This window comes from Microcaecilia unicolor, chromosome 2 (genome assembly GCF_901765095.1).
Source record: "Microcaecilia unicolor chromosome 2, aMicUni1.1, whole genome shotgun sequence".
NCBI classification, from domain to species: Eukaryota; Metazoa; Chordata; class Amphibia; order Gymnophiona; family Siphonopidae; genus Microcaecilia; species Microcaecilia unicolor.
Window position 1 is genome coordinate 420857916 of NC_044032.1, and position 19701 is coordinate 420877616.

The window sequence follows — 19701 nt, forward strand, 5'->3', positions numbered from 1 at the left end:
AGGACCTTGAGCATCTTAGCCCTGGGCTCATCTTCCACGTCCAAATGCAATGGAATAGCCTCTGCCATTTTCTTTACAAAAGAAGGGAACGAAAGGCTCTCTGGAGAAGACTTTATCATTCCAAGTGGAGGTTAGAGTTCAGAGGGGATGCTATAGTACTTATCCTCCGAAAAGTACCGTGGATCCTCCTCTAACTCCCAGGAGCGTTCCTCATTGGTGTCAGTCAAAAACGCCTTGTGGGAGGGCTGAAACCAAGCCTGCCTTGATCTGGAGAAGCCATGTTCCTGAGAAGGGCATCGAGAAGTCGGCTCCCACCTCGACTCCAGCGAAGCTTCCTCCACCGAGGGAGTACCAGCTTGGATGGCAGTCGACACCGTGTCCGCATGTGGAGATGGCATTGGTGTCCGCACCATAGGCTGAGGGTCAGCTGGGGCCACAGTGGGCTGGACGGTAAGTGCAAGTACCCTCAACACCAATGCACACTGCTTTAAGATGCCATCCAGCCAGCTCAGGGAGCAAGGCCCGGATACGCTCATTGAGGGTAGACACCAGGAAAGACTGGAGTGTCGGCTCTGAGACAGTCTGCAGAACTGATGGGGCCGAGACAAGATTTGGGTCCTGGCTGCCTGAAGACAGGCACACCAGCACCTCCTGGATAGAGGGGGAGAGATCCTCCCGGGACTGACGCTTCTCAGATGCCAAGTTCCTCGATGCCCTTGAGTTCCTGACACCATGGGATGAGGATGACCAATGCCAATGCTTCGTGGCCTTCACCCAGAGCTCAGTGTTGAGACTACATTGAATCCTCATGTCGCTTCAAGGTTGGGTCCAACAGTTTGCATAGAGACAGGTGGAGATCTACTCGATGCACTACTGCTCCCTGTGTCTCTGGGCCTCAAGGCAGCCATAGGGACCAATGCTCCTGATGCAGATGCTGTCTTCGACACCAACGCTGCTGACCTCGATGCCAACATCAAGGACTCAGACTTGGCTCCAAAAATCTTTTCTTGTTGAGCCTCTCTTGACAATTGAGTCCTTTTCTTCATACAAAGACAAAGAACACAATTAGCAGGGCTATGGTCAGGCTGTAGATACTGAAGACACCAAGAATGGGTATCCGTGCCAGAGATTGTACGATTGAACTGGGTACAGTTCTTAAAGCCACTGGGAGCTTTAGAGGACATGGACAGAAAAACTTCTGATGCTACATCATAAGACGCGATGATGCCTGAAAAAAGGGGAAAGGCACCAGGAAAAAAACATGGGAAAGACTGGACTGGAGACCAGGCCTAAACATGGCCTAGTGGACAGAAAATAAAGGAAACTTAAAAATTGGACAAATTAAACTAAAAAAAAAATGGGAAGAAAGGGAAATCAAAAACCTTAAAAAGGTTCAGCGAAAAAACAGCTGAAAATAAGCCAAAAGGCACCAAAAAAGAAGCTCTTCAGACTGGGCATGAAGAGAAGTCACAAATTCAGTCTTCTCTCCATCACAGTAAAAAAAGAACTACGGTAACCACGCCCAAGCGGCAGACGGGAAGGCATCCGTGCATATGAAGTGGAGCATGTCTTGTGCTCCACAAAAGCTTTTTTGGCTTGTAATAAAGCCTGGACTGGGCAACGCAGTGCCGCGTTACCCACTTGTAAGAATTAATGCCCTGCTTGTCCTTGGAGAATGGCAGAATACCAGCTATTCTCCACCCTTGACCAGCCCAGCTAGCAGCAAACTCTATTATTTTGTGTCTGTAGCAATGTTATCAAACTCTTTTTTCATGGGCAATGTGACATTGTTGGTAGGTGGGGGAGGGGGGAGCAATAGAGTTCTCAGCCATTGGTTCCTAAGTTTTGGGCTAGCTTTTAGATTCAGAGAAAATGTTTATGTTTTGAGAAATAGCCCCACAGGCTTAATATGGGTTTGTTTGTTTTTATTGACACAGATTTTGGCTTCAGGAATCTGTCATTCAGATGAACATGTGCTGAATGGAACAATATCTTCATTCACATTTCCAGTCATTTTGGGCCACGAAGCAGCTGGAGTTGTTGAGAGTGTTGGAGAAGGAGTGACCAGCGTAAAACCAGGTGAAGAATATTCTGCACCATGGACATACCTTTATTTTTTTCACTTTAAGAGGGTAACTTTATGAAAGGGTATCTATGCTGTCAAGGCGCATCACAGATGACTATAAGATCCATAAAAGGGAAAACAAAGCATGGTGGATTATAGATACAGCTGACCAGGCCATATTTAAATGTAGAGCATAACAGGTAGTGCACATGCTGGGAGGACTCGTCACTAAAAGAAGAGCTAGGGAAGCACTGAATATCCCACCAGTCTTGCTTCCTCTTGAACCCCTATTCATCCCAAACAATTCACCCCACATCTCTTTTCTTCTCCACCCTCTGCCCTCCTACCCCCAGCCCATCTGTACCATAGTCATATCCCTTCCAGTACAGCCTGGCCCATCCATGCCACCTACAGTCAGGAGGGATGAATGTTTTTTAATTTATGTGGAAAAGTAAAATGATGTTCCTCTCAATTCCTCTTTCAGTTTGAGACTTGACTATAAGTCCCCTCCATTACAGAACTTTTTCAGACCATGGCATCTATACTGCTCAAACTCCCTGCTCCTCCCCTCCCCCCCCCCCCCCCCCCCCATGTCCTTTCAATAAAATTACATTTTTCCTGGTGACCGTAGAGCTGGAAGAGAATGGCAAAATACGAGCTATTTCTCACCCTTGACCAGCCTAGCTAGCACCAAAAATCTATTCTTTTGTGGCTGCAGCTTGTCTTGTATCCTCTCTCACTGCTTATTCTTAGTCTTCTCTTATGCTGTCTCTCTGCCTTCATATTCCTTATCTTTTATGAATTATTTTTCAGTTTTCTCCTCAGTTCTTTTATTTCTTCTTTACTCCATGTGTTTGTCTTACCGTAGCCTCTCTACCTTCTCTCATCTCACTGCCTTCTAGTCTCACCCCTTTTTCTCACCTTCATGTCTCTTCTCTTCTCTCTATCATTACCTCTTTCCTCTCACTTTTCTGTCAGCGCCTCTTTTCTCAGTCTCACACAGCTACACTCCATCTATTTCAGCTACTCTTTCCTTTGCAGTTTGTTTGCCCTCTGCCTGCTCTCTTCTCCCTCCCAGCTCCCTTTTCTCATCATAGCCCATGCTCCCTCTAAGCTCCTCACACAGCTCCACTCACAGTTTCTGTCCCCAACACTCAGCCTCTCTTCCTTTTAGAGCTGTATTCAACCACTTCCAGCTCTTTAAAGCAACATTCTCTCTCCCAACCATTAACTCCTTTCAATTCACTTCACCTCTTCATAGCTTCCACAGCTCCACTTCCAGCCTCTGTCCCCTTTACCCAGCCTCTCTTCTCCTTACAATTTTCTGCCTTTTCAAGCCCTTTACAATAGAATTCTCTCTCCCTGTCAGTAACCCCTTTCCAGTGCATTGTTTCTAGCAAAAAAGGTGCCGATACTCAAATGCCAGGCCACCCTTCAGGGGTGGAGTGATCACTGAGGGACTCACCCCATAACAGCCAGGCCCCCTGCAACCAGTCACAGAATCTATGACAAGACAGAATTGGTGTGTAGAGCCTGAGCTCTTTCATTAAAACTTGGGGTCCATGGGTCAATTTTAGCAGACACTGAAAAAGGTGCCGGTACTCAGTACCCCCAAGTACCCCCTCAAAAAAAGCCCTGCCCCTTTCCCTTTTCTTAGCCCCCTGTATTCCTCTCCCCACAGCTCCACTCCCAGCACATCTTCCACTTATACCTCCTTTCTGCTTCTTCCAGCCTTTCACAGCAGAATTCTGTCTCCTAGGCAGGAACCCCTTTCAATTTACTTACCCTTTCCTACTCCTCTCTCTACAGTTCCACTCTGAGCTTGTCCTCATCACCTAGTTTCTTTTCCCCTTACAGCTGCTTTCTGCCTCCTCCTGCCTTTCACATCAGAAATGTCTCTCCTAGTATGTAAATTCGTTCAATCCCTTCACCCCTTCCTAGCCCCTCTCTTTATCTCCCACTACTTGTCTGTCTTTTTTAACATAATTGCTAAATGTATTTACTTTGGCAACACATGTAAAATTGTCATGCCAATAAAGTTTGTCTGACTCTGTCTTCTGTCCTTTTCTAAGTGACTTTCTACTGTTCTTTCCCTCTCTATTGGCAGCTGCAGGCAGGAAGTATGTCTATCCTTGGTTACTAGAGCTCTCTTTTCCCCCTGAAAGCTGGGAAATTGGCGTGCACTAAAACTAGCGTGTGCCTATTTATGGCCTAAGTACTTACTGCCACTCATTGACCTAGCAGTAAGGGCTCACATGCTACCTGTGCTGTAACCATGCAGCGTGCACCAACATGGCTGCGCTGCCGATTACCACCAGGAATGCCCCCACGGTAGAAATTAGAAAATTATTTTCTACCGTGGGATTCGGCATGTGCCAGACTCAGAATTACCACTGGGAACATGAGCTACCCTGGCAATAGTGCCAATTTGGCACACGCTACCCACCTGTTAGCCCTCCCGAAGCTTTGTAAAAGGGCTTCTAAATGGGCTATAAGCCCCTAATGCAGTCTATTGGTTTTCTTATATTTTGTTCTTGTGATGACTTATACTGTGCCAAAACTGAAAACTCTTATCTCTACCTGGTCGATAATAAAAGGAGCTCATTGTGAACACTATCCACCCTAAAAGGTTGTTTTGTGGCTGTACACAGGGCCACTGAGAGACTAGGCTGGGCCCGGGGCAAGGCCGCCCCACCTCTGCCCCCCCCCCCCCCCCGCTGCTCCCCCTGCCGCTACCGCCCATTGTCGCTCCCCCCGCCGCTGCCGCCCCCTGTCGCTCCCCCCGCCGCTGCAGTCTGAGGTCTCACCTGCCTGCCTCCACGGCTACGGATCCCCTGCATTCAAGGAGACAGTCGCAGATCGCCTCTCTTCTGGCCTTCCCTTCCTGTGTCCTGCTCTCATCTGATGTTACTTCCGGTTTCCGCGAGGGCGGGACACAGGGAGGGAAAGCCCGAAGGGAGGCCATCTACTACTACTACTACTAATAGCATTTATATAGCGCTACCAGACGCACGCAGCGCTGAACACCTGACATAGAGAGACAGTCCCTGCTCAAACAGCTTACAATCTAGATAATCTGTGACTGCCACTTTGAATGCAGGGGGCCCAGGGCCGAGGAGGCAGGCAGGTGAGACCAGGAACAGCAGCGCTAGTGGCCTGACCCCGGCGCCGTGCCCCTCTTGGAGGCCCGGGCCTGGGGAATTTTGTCCCCCCTGCCCCCCCCCCCCCCCTCTCGGCGGCCCTGGCTGTACATGAAGAATTGTGATATTGAATAAATAAGTGCATGTTTGTGTCCCTAGTCATACATCCTAAGGTTATATAATCCATTCAAGAAAGCCAGTTAATCCCTTAACTTATTAGTGGAATATAACCACAGAGGCATGGTATAGTCGTATTTTCAATATGGTAATACTAGGGCCCAGCTAAGGAACAGGTTATTTTGAGTTAGTCTTCACTGGACCAAACTTGCTTTCCATGTGCCAACACCATCCAGCTGGATAGGCAGTGTCTTAAAAGGTGGAAGATAAAGGAATTTTTTTTTAACATTTATCTCACACATTATCCCAAGTAAAGTTGGATTCAATGTGGCTTACATTTGGAAATACAGTGAGACAGAATATTAAAATTCAGTTACATCATGGGAACAAGTAGACAGATATGTCTGAAACATTTAACAAAGTTGAGATTAGCATATATACCCAACTAGGTATTTAAAAGTCTGTCCTTTAATGATGCTGCATGTTCAGAAATCATAGCCATAAGTATAGACAATTATTCAAATATTATTACATGCATACACCAGAACAGGCATCCATACACACATTGCAAAAGTAAACAACTTCTACAGAGTAAATCCAAAACTTAATTTTTATTTTCTCATTTTTATCTTCCAAAATTCCAGACAGCAGATGTACAGATCAGCAGGACCCAAAGCAGTCCTAAACAAGTAAAGTCAGAAACAAACAGTTTATACCTAATTGTTCCATCCCCCTTAGGATTCACCTTTGGGTTTAAAAAACAAAACCATGTGCATGTAAGGACTGGATAAATTAATTAAAACAAAGTTTAAAGCAAATGCCCTTAATATGTAATACTTGGTAGCAATAATGAAACAGTGATGGAATATTCACATAGCAAGCAGCCTGAGCCAACAGATTTATTTTCCACTGAACATAATTAACTTTGTATGAACTTGGCAGCTAATAGTGTGTTGACCTGGACAATGTTGGTACATTTGGGCCACTAAAACAGACATCATGTTATGAGAATCAGGTGCTCAACATTCAGAGTTTCTATCTATTTATTTATTTATGGCATTCATATCCCACATTTAACATGAAACCAGGGAGCATTTGAAAGCTTTTTTTTTTTTTTTACTATGCCTTGATCAAAAGAGAAAGATGGTTTGTGAGAACTTGCTCCTTCTATTTTGAAGAATGCAGTGATATATTACAAAAATGCACTTAATATTGTTTATTACTATTATTTACTACTGGTTGATATACAGCAGAAGTTAACCAAGTCAACTTCATGCTTTGTAATATAATTTTTAATAGCATTTTCTCAGTTATTACCCAAATACAAATAAAATTATAATGTTAATTATACGACTTTGTCTGCCTCTTATGGTAGTTAGGATAACCTGGTAGGCAGTCAGGTTTGTCAGGATATTGACAATGAATATTCATGAGAGAGATTTGCATACAGTGGTCTGTTGTGTTATTTTGGTGGGTGGAAACAGTCAGGTGGGCTTATAGGGAGGGAGGGGAGTACAGGAGGGGAAGGATTCTTGGGGTATGTTCTTTGGAAAAATTTTTATTGTGCCATGTTGGATGGTTTACTGTTTTTTCTTGTTCTATATGAAGCTTATCAACCAACATGTTTTGCTTTTAATAAAGATGATTACAACATAAAAAAAAGTTTTGGATGTTACTGAATTCTATTATTCTGTCTCACTGTATTTCCAGTTTTGGCAAAGTATAAGCCATCACAAGAACAAAATATAAGAAAACCAATGGCCTGCATTAGGGGCTTATAGCCCATTTATTTGTTTCAACAAATGAGAGTTCTGTTTGACAGAATATAGTTTTATTATTTTGACTTATAAACCACTTGTCCCTGAAACATGCTCAAACAACAGAATAATCCATTTGTGTATCTAAAAGGTAGACTTCTACAAAACAGATGAAGATGGGATTCCGTGTGCCCCAATGAAAGGAGAGTTTAATTCTACTCCCATTTAATTTCAATATATTCCATCATCTTTATAACACCAGGCTTCCCAATACAGATTACAACAACATTTAAGATGAACCCATCAGGAAACAGGATATCCTCACTGAAATTTGGCCATCTGTATTGTATACAGTGTATTTATTTAGTTTTTAGTGTAGAAAAACGAGCACAAAATACAGAGTTGAAAATTGCTGTTTCTACCAGCTATAATAATTTTTAAAGCTGTTTTAGTGATATTCAATTGTTATTTCATGATATTTATATCTACATATGGGAAGCTTTCAAATAAATTAAAAAGCTGTCCAATAAGTTAAAAAACAACAACAAAAAACTTTTGTCCTCCACCTCTTAAGGTACTGCCTATCCAATTGAAACAGCTTTAGACTTGTGACAGATGGACCAACAATAAAAAAAAATGGCAGTGTGGATGCAGCAGCTCATAGGTTTGCTTGCTTTGTTTTGAGTGAATGGGAATGATGGCTGCTGGGCAGGGTTGCCAGCTGGGAAAAATTTTCCCAGCCCCAAATGAGCCGTAAACCCGCCCAAAAACCGCCCGTTGCCAATCCCCGTCCCCCACGTCACCGAACCCCACCCCGCGTCACCAACCCCGCCCCCGCATCACCTAACCCCGCCTCCCACGTCACTAACCCTGCCTCTCACGTCACTAGCCCCGCCCCCTACGTCATCCCTGACGTCACCCCGCCCCTGAAAGGCTTCTATTGGTCCAATTTGAACCAATAGAAGCCCCGGAAAAGCTTCTATTGGACCAAATTGGACCAATAGAAGCCCCGGAAAAAACCGCCGAACTCGTACAGCGGCGACGGGAAAACCGCCCAAAAAACCGCATCCCGCGGCCGGCGAAATTTTCCCGCCGCTGCTGGCGAAAAACCGCCCAATTGGGCGGTAAAACCGCCCACCTGGCAACTTTGCTGCTGGGAAGGGGAAACTTAAACCATCCTAATTGGCTTATTTCCTCTCCTGTTTATTAAACCACCTTGGCAACAGCTCTTTCTTCCTCTTCCTTCTCCAGCTCATTGGTCAAACACAATACACATCATCCAATAGGCTGTAGTAGAGTGAGGTGGGAGTAGTACTGTAGAAAGAAAGTAACACTTATTTCCTGCTTTCCTCTGCTGGCTTGTCTGTAGCATGTAGATTTCAGCTCCAAATGTACTACTACTACTACTAATCATATCAGAAAATATTAGGGGTGCCCAGGCACCCACAGCACTGGTGCCTATGGACATGGATGATGGATGCATGCCAGGCTGAAGTGCCCAGTGATATCTTGACCACAGTGTAACCTGGTTAAAGAAGAGTCACACAGAAATTGAAATACCTTATCCCCATTGAATATGAAGGGAGTGCTGCTAAACCATGACCTCTTAACCCTCTAACCACCTGGTAAAACCCCTTCTCCTAAATCCCACTAGTTCATTAGGGGATATCAGGCCACAGAGTCCTTTTTATTTCATCCTAACCCTGGAAGAACCTGCCCCACTTGCTCTGAATAAATTGTGTTATAGGTGTTTTAGGCAGGAACAATCCCACATGCTCTCACCCTACCGGCTCTGATTTTCAAAATGATGCTGGCCACCTTGGTGCTTTATTTTGCCCCATGTGCTAAAAGAATCTACCTTTTCCCCTTTCTCCCCTTTCTTCATTTTCCCCTCTGTCCTTTGTTTATGGTTTCCCTCCAAATTATCGTTTATCTTTTTGCCTCTTCCATTGTTGTATACCTGTTGTATACATAATTCGATTTTATGATCTTTACCAGTGTTGTAGTTACATGTTTGATATCTTATGGTTCTTCTTATGGAATGGCAATTACTTTGTACTTTGTAATGCATTTGGATGGATGTCACATTTAAAACTAATAAAAAAATAATTAATCTTAAGTGGGTTGCTGACGGGGGGCAAAATACTACAGCTTATATATGTGAGCAAAGCCAAAGCATGTGTGACATTGTACTCCCTGGACTTAAACAGATGCACATATGCTATGGCAGCTGTTCGGACATGTACTGCACTCGAGCTGGGAAATTTTCAGTCACACCATTTTACCTGAATAAAAACCTATTTCCCAACTAAACCACTCTAAAAATTGGCATGATAAAGCTTTCGTGGGATAACGCTTAAAAATGTTTCTATTTTGTCTTACTATTTGATTTTTGTTCTTCTTTGTAGGAGATAAGGTCATTCCACTTTTTGTGCCACAATGTGGAAAGTGTGTCTGCTGCCTGAACCCGAAGACTAACCTGTGCCTTCTGAACGAGTTTGTTTCAGTTTTCATTTATTTAAGTTATGCTTTGATATTGACAGTGTTTATTCTAAGATTTTACTACTGCTTTGTGGTATTGAATCATTCTGTGGTTTTCTCTCCTGAACAGCATTGATAAGTTCACTGGGCTGATGGCCGATGGCAGTACCAGGTTTAAATGCAGAGGACAACAGGTTCACAACTTCATATGTACCAGCACCTTCACCGAATACACAGTTGTGGATGAAACTTCAGTTGCCAAAATTGATGACAAAGCTCCCGCAGATAAGGTCTGCCTAATTGGCTGTGGGTTTTCCACTGGTTACGGTTCTGCAGTCAATGTTGCCAAGGTAAGCATCGCAATGTTAGCAGAGTGACAAACAGGAAGAAGTAGGAACTGGTCCCCTAATTCTGCATGGAAATTGGCCCAAACCTCAAAGTGCAGTGAATAAATTATTATTAAGAATTCTTAAGCTAGCCCAGCATTATAGGCAAAGTGTTTCATGCGCGCCGGTGGACAAGTTAGTCCTTTCTTGCTGGTTTTTCAAGATCTAAATATCTTCCAAGATTGATGCGAACAAATAGCATCAATTGCTATACAAGCATTCCATAGCACAGTTTACATCATAGCCCCTGAAGCAGCCCTTCTGGACGAAACACGGCCTGTGTCGGGCAATATTCTGGTATATGGTACTACTAATAAAATTTTTATATATCTGTTGCTGATCTGCTGTTTTGTTTTCCAGCTTACATGAATCCATAAGCTTTTGAGAACCCACTGCACTTGTGCCTTACTTTCCCCCTGCCGCTGTCATATAGTAACCACCTCAATCTTCATTTTTTCACAACCGCCCAGTCAGACCTACTTTAAGGGCTGTGATTTTGGTTCATATTCCAGAGAAAAAAATCCTGCAGCTTTAAGAAAAGTACTTGGCAAGACCATATCCATAACAGGTACTTATGACTGAAAGCAATGGAAGTAAAACCCAGACTGGCTCAATCTGTCCTCCTTTTTCAGGAGCCATATGGTAACCCTATCTACAATTAACTGAGTCAAGTTTGAAAATCAGTGCCTTTAGGGCAGGGGGGTAGCCAGACATCCAATTTTGGGTGGGCCTGGGCCCAAGATGGGTGGGCAGAACTCCGCCATTTCCCACAAGTGATTTGGCCTCTCCCTCTCTCGCCTGCATGCCATATTGTTTCTCAAACATCTCCCCTCCCCCGCATACCTTTTAAATAGCAGATTTTCACCGGCAGCTAGCAGCAACTAATACACACTGCTCATATTGACCCCACAGCTTTCTCTCTGATTTAAATTCCTGTTTCCGCATAGGCAGGAATACTTCAGAGGGAAGGCTGTGGGGTCGGTGCGAACAGTATGTATCAGTCGCTGCTCGCTGCTGGTGAAGATCTGCTATTTACAAGGTATGCAAGAAGTTGTTGGGAGTTTATGGCTGGTGGGACTTGATGATCCCTGCCAGCCACATCATATGTGTGCCACTACTGGGTGGGCCTGAGCCCACCCAGGCCCACCCTTGGCTACGCCACTGCTTTAGGGTACCTATTATTGCAACTGACACATATTATCACCATGTGAAAAGTAAACCCATCTGTGTACAGCATTTAGTTGTTCTCAGATGGGGCTTGTTACCATCAAAGTCTCCCATTAAGCCTCCTGCAGTGTCCTGAGACTTCAATGTTGTTTTAACCTGGCTGATGAAAGTTACTTTCGAGCCACTAGACATATGTGATCTGAAGTACTTAAACCAGAAGGTCTTGTTTTTGGTAGTGATGATTTCAGTGCAAACAGTAAGTGATCTCCAGGCTCTAGTTATTGATCCATATTATACTAAGTTTTACAAAATAGAGTGTTTCTGTGCATTCATCCAAATTTTCTTCCTAAGGTTCCATTTTAATGAGGCAATTGTTCCACCAATATTTCCCTGGGCCTCATGTCCACAAGGGTGAAAGTGTCTTGCATACATTGGATTTCAAACAAGCCTTGGATTGCTATTTGAAATGGAGTAAAGCACTTAGAAAGTCCATCCCAACTTTTTGTTTCTTTTGAGCCTAGTAAACCAGGGGCTGCCATTACCAAATACATTCAGTCCAATTGGTTATCACGCTGCATTTCCTTTGCTTATACCCAGGCAGGCTTGACTGTTGAGAGTCATGTCAAGGCTCATAATGTTAGAACTGTGGCATTGTAGCACACTTGAGTCAGCCTCCATAGAAAAAATTTGCAAAGCTGCAGCATGGATTTCTCTCCATACATTCTTGTAAAGAGACTCCCAACATGACAGTAGGTTTGGCCAGTCCATCTTCCAGATTCTCTTTGGGTTTTAGAATCTATCTATTGCCCTCCCTAGGCTCTTTTTTTTAATTTCCAGGCTGCCTTAAGAATAAAAGAAAACAAATATGGAAAAAGGTCATTGTCACCAAAAGACATGCAGGATTATTTCCCCTTTTTCTGTTGAAGACAGCCTGTAACTTGGGATCCAATCTTTTAGGACTTGTAAACCTGCTTATCGTCAGAGAAAACCAAGTTACTTACCTGTAGTAGGTGTTCTCTGTAAGCAGCAGGATACAAGTACTCACATACCTGCCAACATCATCAAAGAGTTGTGTTGTACTCTATTAAAGACTGAGGTTGTCCCCCACGCAACAACTGGATGCATCTAAGCTAGATAAATTTTCCAGTACTGATGTCCATCAGTAACATCATGCATCTGTGAGGACTTGTATCCTGCTGTCCACAGATAACACCTGCAACAGGTAAGTAACTTGGTTTTATTTCCTCTATACTTACAGTAACTTTTCTGAAAGTCTTCTGCTTTCTTAGTTCCATTCCCAGCTCCTCCTTTTATACAATGAACAGATTGTAATACTTCTTATGCTTTAAATACTTTCCTGAACATTTGTTCCATTTAGCTTAGAGAAAGCAAATTCTTGTATTCAGTGCTGCAAACAGGTTTCTGGTTTTCAGGCTGATATAATTGATCTGGTTTCCGGATCAAATATATGCAAATATTTATCATGCATATTCATTGCAGACATGCTTAAGAACCACCCCTGTGTGTGGCATACACACATCAGAGTTTGCCATCCCTTGCCTAGTATTTGTTTATCAATAAACCACAAAACTTGCTGCTTTCATCTTTTAAGCTCTGACTTACAGCTATGCTAGTGTAGATCAGCTGGGGAGTCGACATGCTTTTCATCTTATCAGGCAAGACTTACTACTTATCTCCTACATTATTAATAGAAATTCAGCAAAAAGAGGATTGTTCATCAACTATTGAATCATGCATATGAACATAACCTATTCAGAAAGACCATACTGCAGTTCAATATAATTCATCTAGACAAGGGTTTCTCAATCCAGTCCATGGGGCACATCTATTGTGGATACTCTGAAAATAGTCAGGTTTTCAGAGTATCCACAATAAATAGGCATGAGATAAATTTGCATGCACTACCTTCCTTGTATGCAAATTTATCTCATGCATATTCATTGTGGGTATCCTGAAAACCTGACTGGCTGAGTGTATCCCGAAGACTGGATTGAGAACCACTGATCTAGACTAATTTATCCTTAATTTAAATCTCATTGTATATTCAAGAAGATTTATTTCTCACATTTACCCTATAGCACATAAATGTCAAGGCTGCACATTAACATAAAACAACCTATAATGGACACCCATGTTGAATCAGTCAGAGACGTACTGTGCTTGCAATGCCATGCAAAGGGGCTTGGGCTCAATTCCCAGCTCAGCTCAGGTTTTCTACTTCCTGGGTCAGCATGGCCCAACTAAGAGCAGCCACTGCAATGCATGGACTAAAAGTAGGTTGAGAAGTTATAGAAAACATTAGATTGTTCTAAACAAAGGATCATGGCACTACTGCTGCTTATCATTTCTGTAGCACTGCTGGATGTACACAAACACATAACAGAATCCCTACTCAACAGATTTTACAATCTATTCAAATCAGGACAAATAAGAGATTATTGGATTGATTAAAACAACATGGATATTAAACAGGTAACTAAGGGGTTAAGAGTTTAATGTAGCCTCAAAAAAAAGCGGGCTTTTAGCCTGGATTTGAATAGGGTCAGAGACCGACCATAGCATACCGACTAGGAGTTCAATTCCAGGTGTACAGCACAGCAAGATGGAACAGATTCTGGAGATGGTGATGAAGGAGAAGGGGACAGATAAGAGTGACTTACCTGATGAACTGAGCTCCTGAGGAGGGGTGTAGGGGAAGATAAGAGGAAAGATAATGAGGACCTGAAGAATGAATGCACTTGAAAGTTGGTAAGAGGAGTGTGAACTGTATTTTGCCTGCATAAGAATTCCTCTGAATTAAGCTATAACCAGAAACTCTCCGCTCCAGTGATTATTTTATAATGTCACTTTCTTAGAGGGTAAGCCAAACCTTTCCTTGCAGTCTCTGCTGATAAGGAAAGCTGTGTAACTCATTATGTATTGTACTTATCGCAGATTCCCTTATATTTTCCAAGTCATTATTGCCAAAGACTAGACTTGTTTACATTGACTTTTAGAGGGAAAGCTTAGATTTACAAGAGTCCATAATGGGCAGTGGATGAAAGGCCTAAAACTATAACAAAAATTGATAGATCTCAATTAAGAAAGGATAGCTTCACGATGGCTGCTGCTGGTGAATGATGAACTAACACATTTAAGTGATCCAGATTCATTTCTAAGCAACTCTTGGGACCAATGGAAAAAAATACAAAGACCTTAAAGCGCTTCAGTATACATCTTCAGCCCCACCAGTGCAGCTTAATTCAGTCTTCAAATTAGGCAATGACTGCCTTCATGCTGTGTACTCTCATGCAAGAGTCCTAGGATCGATTCCTGAGCTCAGCCTCTGTTTTATAGTTTCCCCGAGTTGGCACAGCTGCAGAGACAGCTTTCATGGACTTTGGGGAATGGAGCCCTAGCATTCTTAAAACTGTGGATAGTTGTAAATGAAGGATCATAAGCACTGCTCCCTCTAAGGTCTGACCCAGTATGGCTACCCCTATGTTCTTATGTACCAATGGGTGGTGCTGTTTCACCATTACATTTACAGTGAGGGACAGGCAAGCTCTGCAGGACTCCAGAGAACCTTCCTGTCCCTAGCAGTTGACAACACAATACTGAAGCAGCACCCCCTACTGGCAGCAGTGCAATTGGAGGACTCCCACTGAGTTGGGGAGAGGTTAGCATTTGCATGCATACTTTATAAACTATGCAATAAGCTGGGAAATTTGTGTATACTAAATAGCAAGTGTAAATGTGTACATGAATTTTCCGTAGGTCAGTTTTCAAAGGGAAAGTATGTACATGCATTCCTTTGAAAAGCAGTGCAACTTAAGCACACTTGCTATACATGGTAGCCAGGCTCTTATAAAATGACACTCTTTGATAAATACATAAGCTTTCTGTTGAAAAGAATGAGAAGAAAATCAATATTTTATTGCATAGACATTGGATATCAACATAAAGAATGGGTAGTAGAGAGAGAGAAAAAAGTTTGCTCATATCTCCCCCCTTGATTGCAAACTAGAGTGATGATCAAGTTTGGCCCAAATCCCCAAAGATTAATTAAAATCTCTTATTTTAACATCCATACAACACTATATGGGTTTTTCTATTTCTGTTTCTGCAGGTTGAACCAGGTTCTACATGTGCTGTATTTGGTTTGGGAGGAATCGGCCTTTCTGTTGTCATTGGCTGCAAAGTAGCTGGTGCCTCTCGTATCTTTGGAATTGACATCAACCCAGACAAGTTTGCAAAGGCAAAAGAATTAGGAGTCACTGATTGCATCAACCCTCGGGATTATGACAAACCCATTCATGAAGTGCTGGTTGGAATGACTAATGGCGGAGTGGACTACACCTTTGAGTGCATTGGAAATATTGATGTCATGGTAAAGTGTGGATTCTGTGATATCTCAGTTCTCTGTATTGTATGCTGTGCTTTACTGGAGCTGTAACCAATGCCATCACAGTTTAGCTTCTTCATCAGTTTCATGCACTTAGGCACATTTGGCTAAAACCACCCAAACTCTTTTTATATTGACCCCATTTTACTAAGACGCCAGCGTGCACTAAAAACGTGAACGCGCCTTAGTAAAAGACCCCCTAAGTACTGGTAGAAGGAGGGGGTCACAATAGAAGTCACATTGTTACCCTCATCTCCACCATCTGACCATAGGAACCAGCTCTGTAGGTGCCAGTGGGTGCTGAGCACCCCCAGTTTTCAGCAAACTCATTCACTGTGTCCAGGGAGGGGTACTGTACTGTGTTTGCACCCCTAATCATTTTGAAATGTTAGCACCAATGCATCTGATCAGATTCTTTGGAGTGTTTCACCCATATCTAGACATAGGTTTTGTGCAGCTGCAAGATGCCTCAGACTATATTATCACTGTCTTGTCACTGTGTGGCCCTTTTACTAAGACACGTAAGCACGTACGTACGTCCTACGTGCGTCAGTTATGAACTACCGCCCGGCTATCATGTGGTCTGGGTAGTAATTTCATTTTTGACGTGCGCCCGCTACTTCCACCGGAAAATATTTTTTTCTTTTTCAGTGCGCGGCGCTAACCGGGCGGTAATCATCAGTGGACTTGCAATTCTGGTTAACACGCGATACCTTACCGCTAAGTCAATGGGTGGCAGTTAAGGTCTCAGGCCCAAAATGGACACGTGCCAATTTTCATTTTGCCGCATGTGCATTATCGGCCAAAAAAAAAAGGCCTTTTTTGCAGGCGTGCTGAAAAGTGGACCTGCGCCCACCCAATACACGCATCTACACCAGCGCAGGCTATTTTTTGGCACACCTTAGTAAAAGGACCCCTGTAACACTATATTCTCCTTTTTATTCATTTTCATTTGTAGCTGTTGCCTGGGCATGCATGGTATGTTGATGTCACTGTTTCACTACTGTTCTACTCTACAGCCTTGCACACAAGTGTCCAGCTATTCCTCTATCACTCAAGCATGGATTTTAGATTTATTTACTTGTCTTTCCCATTGTTAGGAAGTTATAATTATTGTGCTGTGTGCAACATCTGTGTAGCACCACCACCTATCCTTAAAGATCAGACATATATGGCCCAGTGGTGGTTTTAAAGTAATTAGCAGGTTTAGCTATATATCATTTTCCAGAGAAAATCAGCAGGAAGGGAATATAATAGCATTTGTCTCCAACAATAGACGATGACGAATCCTGTAGACAAGATAATACAGTACTACAGACAAACTCATTCAGGTCAATGCTCAAAGGTGTAGTGTACCTGAATGTAACTCACCTTGAGCTACTATTGGAAAAAGGTGTGAGTAAAATGCAAATAATTAAATAAGTTTAGGGAGTAATTCTATAATTGGGTGACTACAGTTAGGCACCCAGAGGGCACCTGGCATGAGCCTATTCCCTAAAGGAAAGGTGGCGCCTACTTTCCTCTATGGAATACTAGCACACCTGGGCTTATATGTGCTTAGGTATCAGCACTTATACAAACTACAAAGCTGGAGTAAGGGTGTAAACCTCATTGCGGGAGATACAAGCATAACTGATAATATTGTATAAGATAGATAGATAACAGTGTGCCCTGCCCATGAAGCCTATGAAGTCTATGATGATCCCAAGGTTACAAGCTGAGAGAGAGAGGATGACAATGGTATCTGCAGAAATATACAATGGGGGAAGAGGAGAGATGGGTTTATGGGGATTACGTGTAAATGTACATGGGTTCGTTTTTACTACAGTTTCTGCAGAATTTGTAAGGCAATTGTATAATGACATAAGCATCTATGGGGCTCATTTTCAAAGCACTTACTCTTACAAAGTTCCATGGGTTACTATGGAGCTCATTTTCAAATGAGAAAAAAGCCTACAAAATGGCATAAAGCAGCATTTGAATGTTTTTCTCAGAATAACATCCAAATCAGTATTTTCAAAACCCATTTTCCAGACATTTTTCTATGCTGTTCGCCTGCACTTCATGCAAATTTCAAGGGGGTGTGTAAGGTGCATGTTATGGGTGGGATTTGGGTGTTCCTAAGACCTGGACATTTTTCAGTCATAAATGAACAAAACAAAAATGCCCAGGACTACAACTAAGACGATTTGAGATAAACCTGTTTTTAGAACGAATAAGCCACAAAAAAGTACTCTAAATGAACAGATAACCACTGGAGGAATAAAGGAAAGGTCTCCTCCCACCCCCTAAAGATATAAAAGAAACAGTACATACCAGCTTCTATGACAGCCTCAGATGTTATGTCCTAATAGATCAGCAAGCAGGTCCCTGGAGTAGCTTATTGGTCGGCGCAGTGCACTGTAGAGGAGGGGACTCAGGTTCATAATCCACTCTAACTCAGGGGCGTAGCCAGACAACAGATTTTGGGTGGGCCTAGATAAGAAGTGGGTGGGCACCAAGTGTTCTCCCCTCACCACCACCACCAAAAAAATATCTCAGCTGGCGGGAAAACACTTCTTTCCAACTTAGCGCTCTGCACAAGGCATGTGCTGAAAACTGAGAATGCGCAGGTGCCGGTATCGTGGAGAGTAGCGTTTTTTCAGGGGAAAGACTTCAGTTGGTGGAGCTTGGAATCCCCACCAGCTACTGCTAAACGTGTGTTACTGTTGGGTGGGCTTGAGCCCTAAGTGGGTGGGCCCTGGCCCACCCAGGCCCACCTGTGGCTATGCCACTGTCCTAACTGTTACACTTGTGGAGAGTGTCAGCCCCCCAAAAACCTACTGTACCCACATATAGGTGACATCTGCAGTCAGAAGGGCTATTGTAGTGGTGTAGGTTTTTGGTGTGTTTTGGAGAGCTCACTGTACAACATAAGGAAGCAACCTAGGGGGCACTGCAGTGGACTTCACATTAAAAGCCCCAGGGAGTACCTGGGATGTTTAATGTGAAGTCCACTGAAGTGCCCTATTGCTCTTCTGGAATGTTTGAGTGGCCAGTCTACTAAGAATGCTGGCTCGTACATCTCAATGGCTTGATTTTGTGAGCATTTTTACTTGGACTTTTTTTTCTTTCAAAAATTGACCCAAAAGATAAACACACAGAGCATAAAAACATCTAGCAAATAACACTTTTCAAACAAAACAGATAGATAGATGTTTTTCTGTTTCAAAAATGGCTATATTCCCCAGTTGAATTTTGGACATGTTCAATAAAACATCCAAAATTGGACTTAGACGTCATATTGAAAATGCCCCTCCATAGAACTTTGTAAGTCTAAGTGCTTTGAAAATACGCCTTTATGTGTTTTTATTAAATAGGCCCAAAATAAGCACTCACCTGGCCTTCTCATCGAGGTGATGTTTTATAAAATTACTTTCCACATGCACAGAGGCCTTATTATGGTAAGAGTTTGGGTGGGGTTTGGATTTATATACATTAAAAAAAATAAACTACATGCATAAGCACATAAAATGAAATGATGAATTTGAACTTGCCTAAGGTATGTATCTGTGTGTAATTATTTCCCATGTGGTAATTTAAAAAGTAAAAGTAATCACATGCTTTGCTTTTTTTTTAAATTGTTTTAACTTGTGTACATATCTGCTGCACACATTATGTAGCCCAGTATAAAATTACCCTAATATTCAGGAAGAGGAGAGCAGTGTATGTTTTCTGGTGGGGATGAAAGTCCATCGACAGATTACTTACAATGATACTGCAAGTTTAAAGGTTTCTGCTTGGAAACTCAACCTTCATCCCAAACCTGTCAGAAATTTACCATGTTCGGGGAGGACAGGCCTGAGCCCCCCTCTTGACTCTGAATCCTTGGCATCTGCCTAGTTTACTTATGCATTAATCCTGCCCTGCTCGTATCCCTCCTGTAGTACCCAGTAGTGCTATCAATTCCAAATCAATAAATTCAGGACACTTTTCGGGGCCCTTTTACCAAACTGCGGTAAAAAGTGGCCTGCAGTAGTGTAAGTATGTGGAATTGCCACGCGTCAGGCCACTTTTTACCACAGCAGGAAAAAAACTATTTTTAAAATGGAAGTTATAAATGGCCATGTGCTAATAAAAAAAATTGGCGTGCGGCCATTTATTGCCTGAGCCCTTATCACCTTCTATTTATTACCCAGCAGTA

The 19701-nt window shown here is 42.8% G+C and overlaps 1 protein-coding gene across 1 annotated transcript in view; it reads left to right on the forward strand.

Annotated features, from left to right (window-relative positions):
• Positions 1 to 19701, forward strand: part of LOC115461129 (alcohol dehydrogenase 1-like) — a 75926-nt gene that overhangs the window by 37493 nt on the left and 18732 nt on the right. Inside the window, exons 3-6 of the mRNA XM_030190725.1 lie at positions 1938 to 2079; positions 9488 to 9575; positions 9691 to 9910; positions 15243 to 15503. Coding sequence (XP_030046585.1) covers positions 1938 to 2079; positions 9488 to 9575; positions 9691 to 9910; positions 15243 to 15503 — 711 coding nt within the window. The remainder of the gene's footprint in view (positions 1 to 1937; positions 2080 to 9487; positions 9576 to 9690; positions 9911 to 15242; positions 15504 to 19701) is intronic.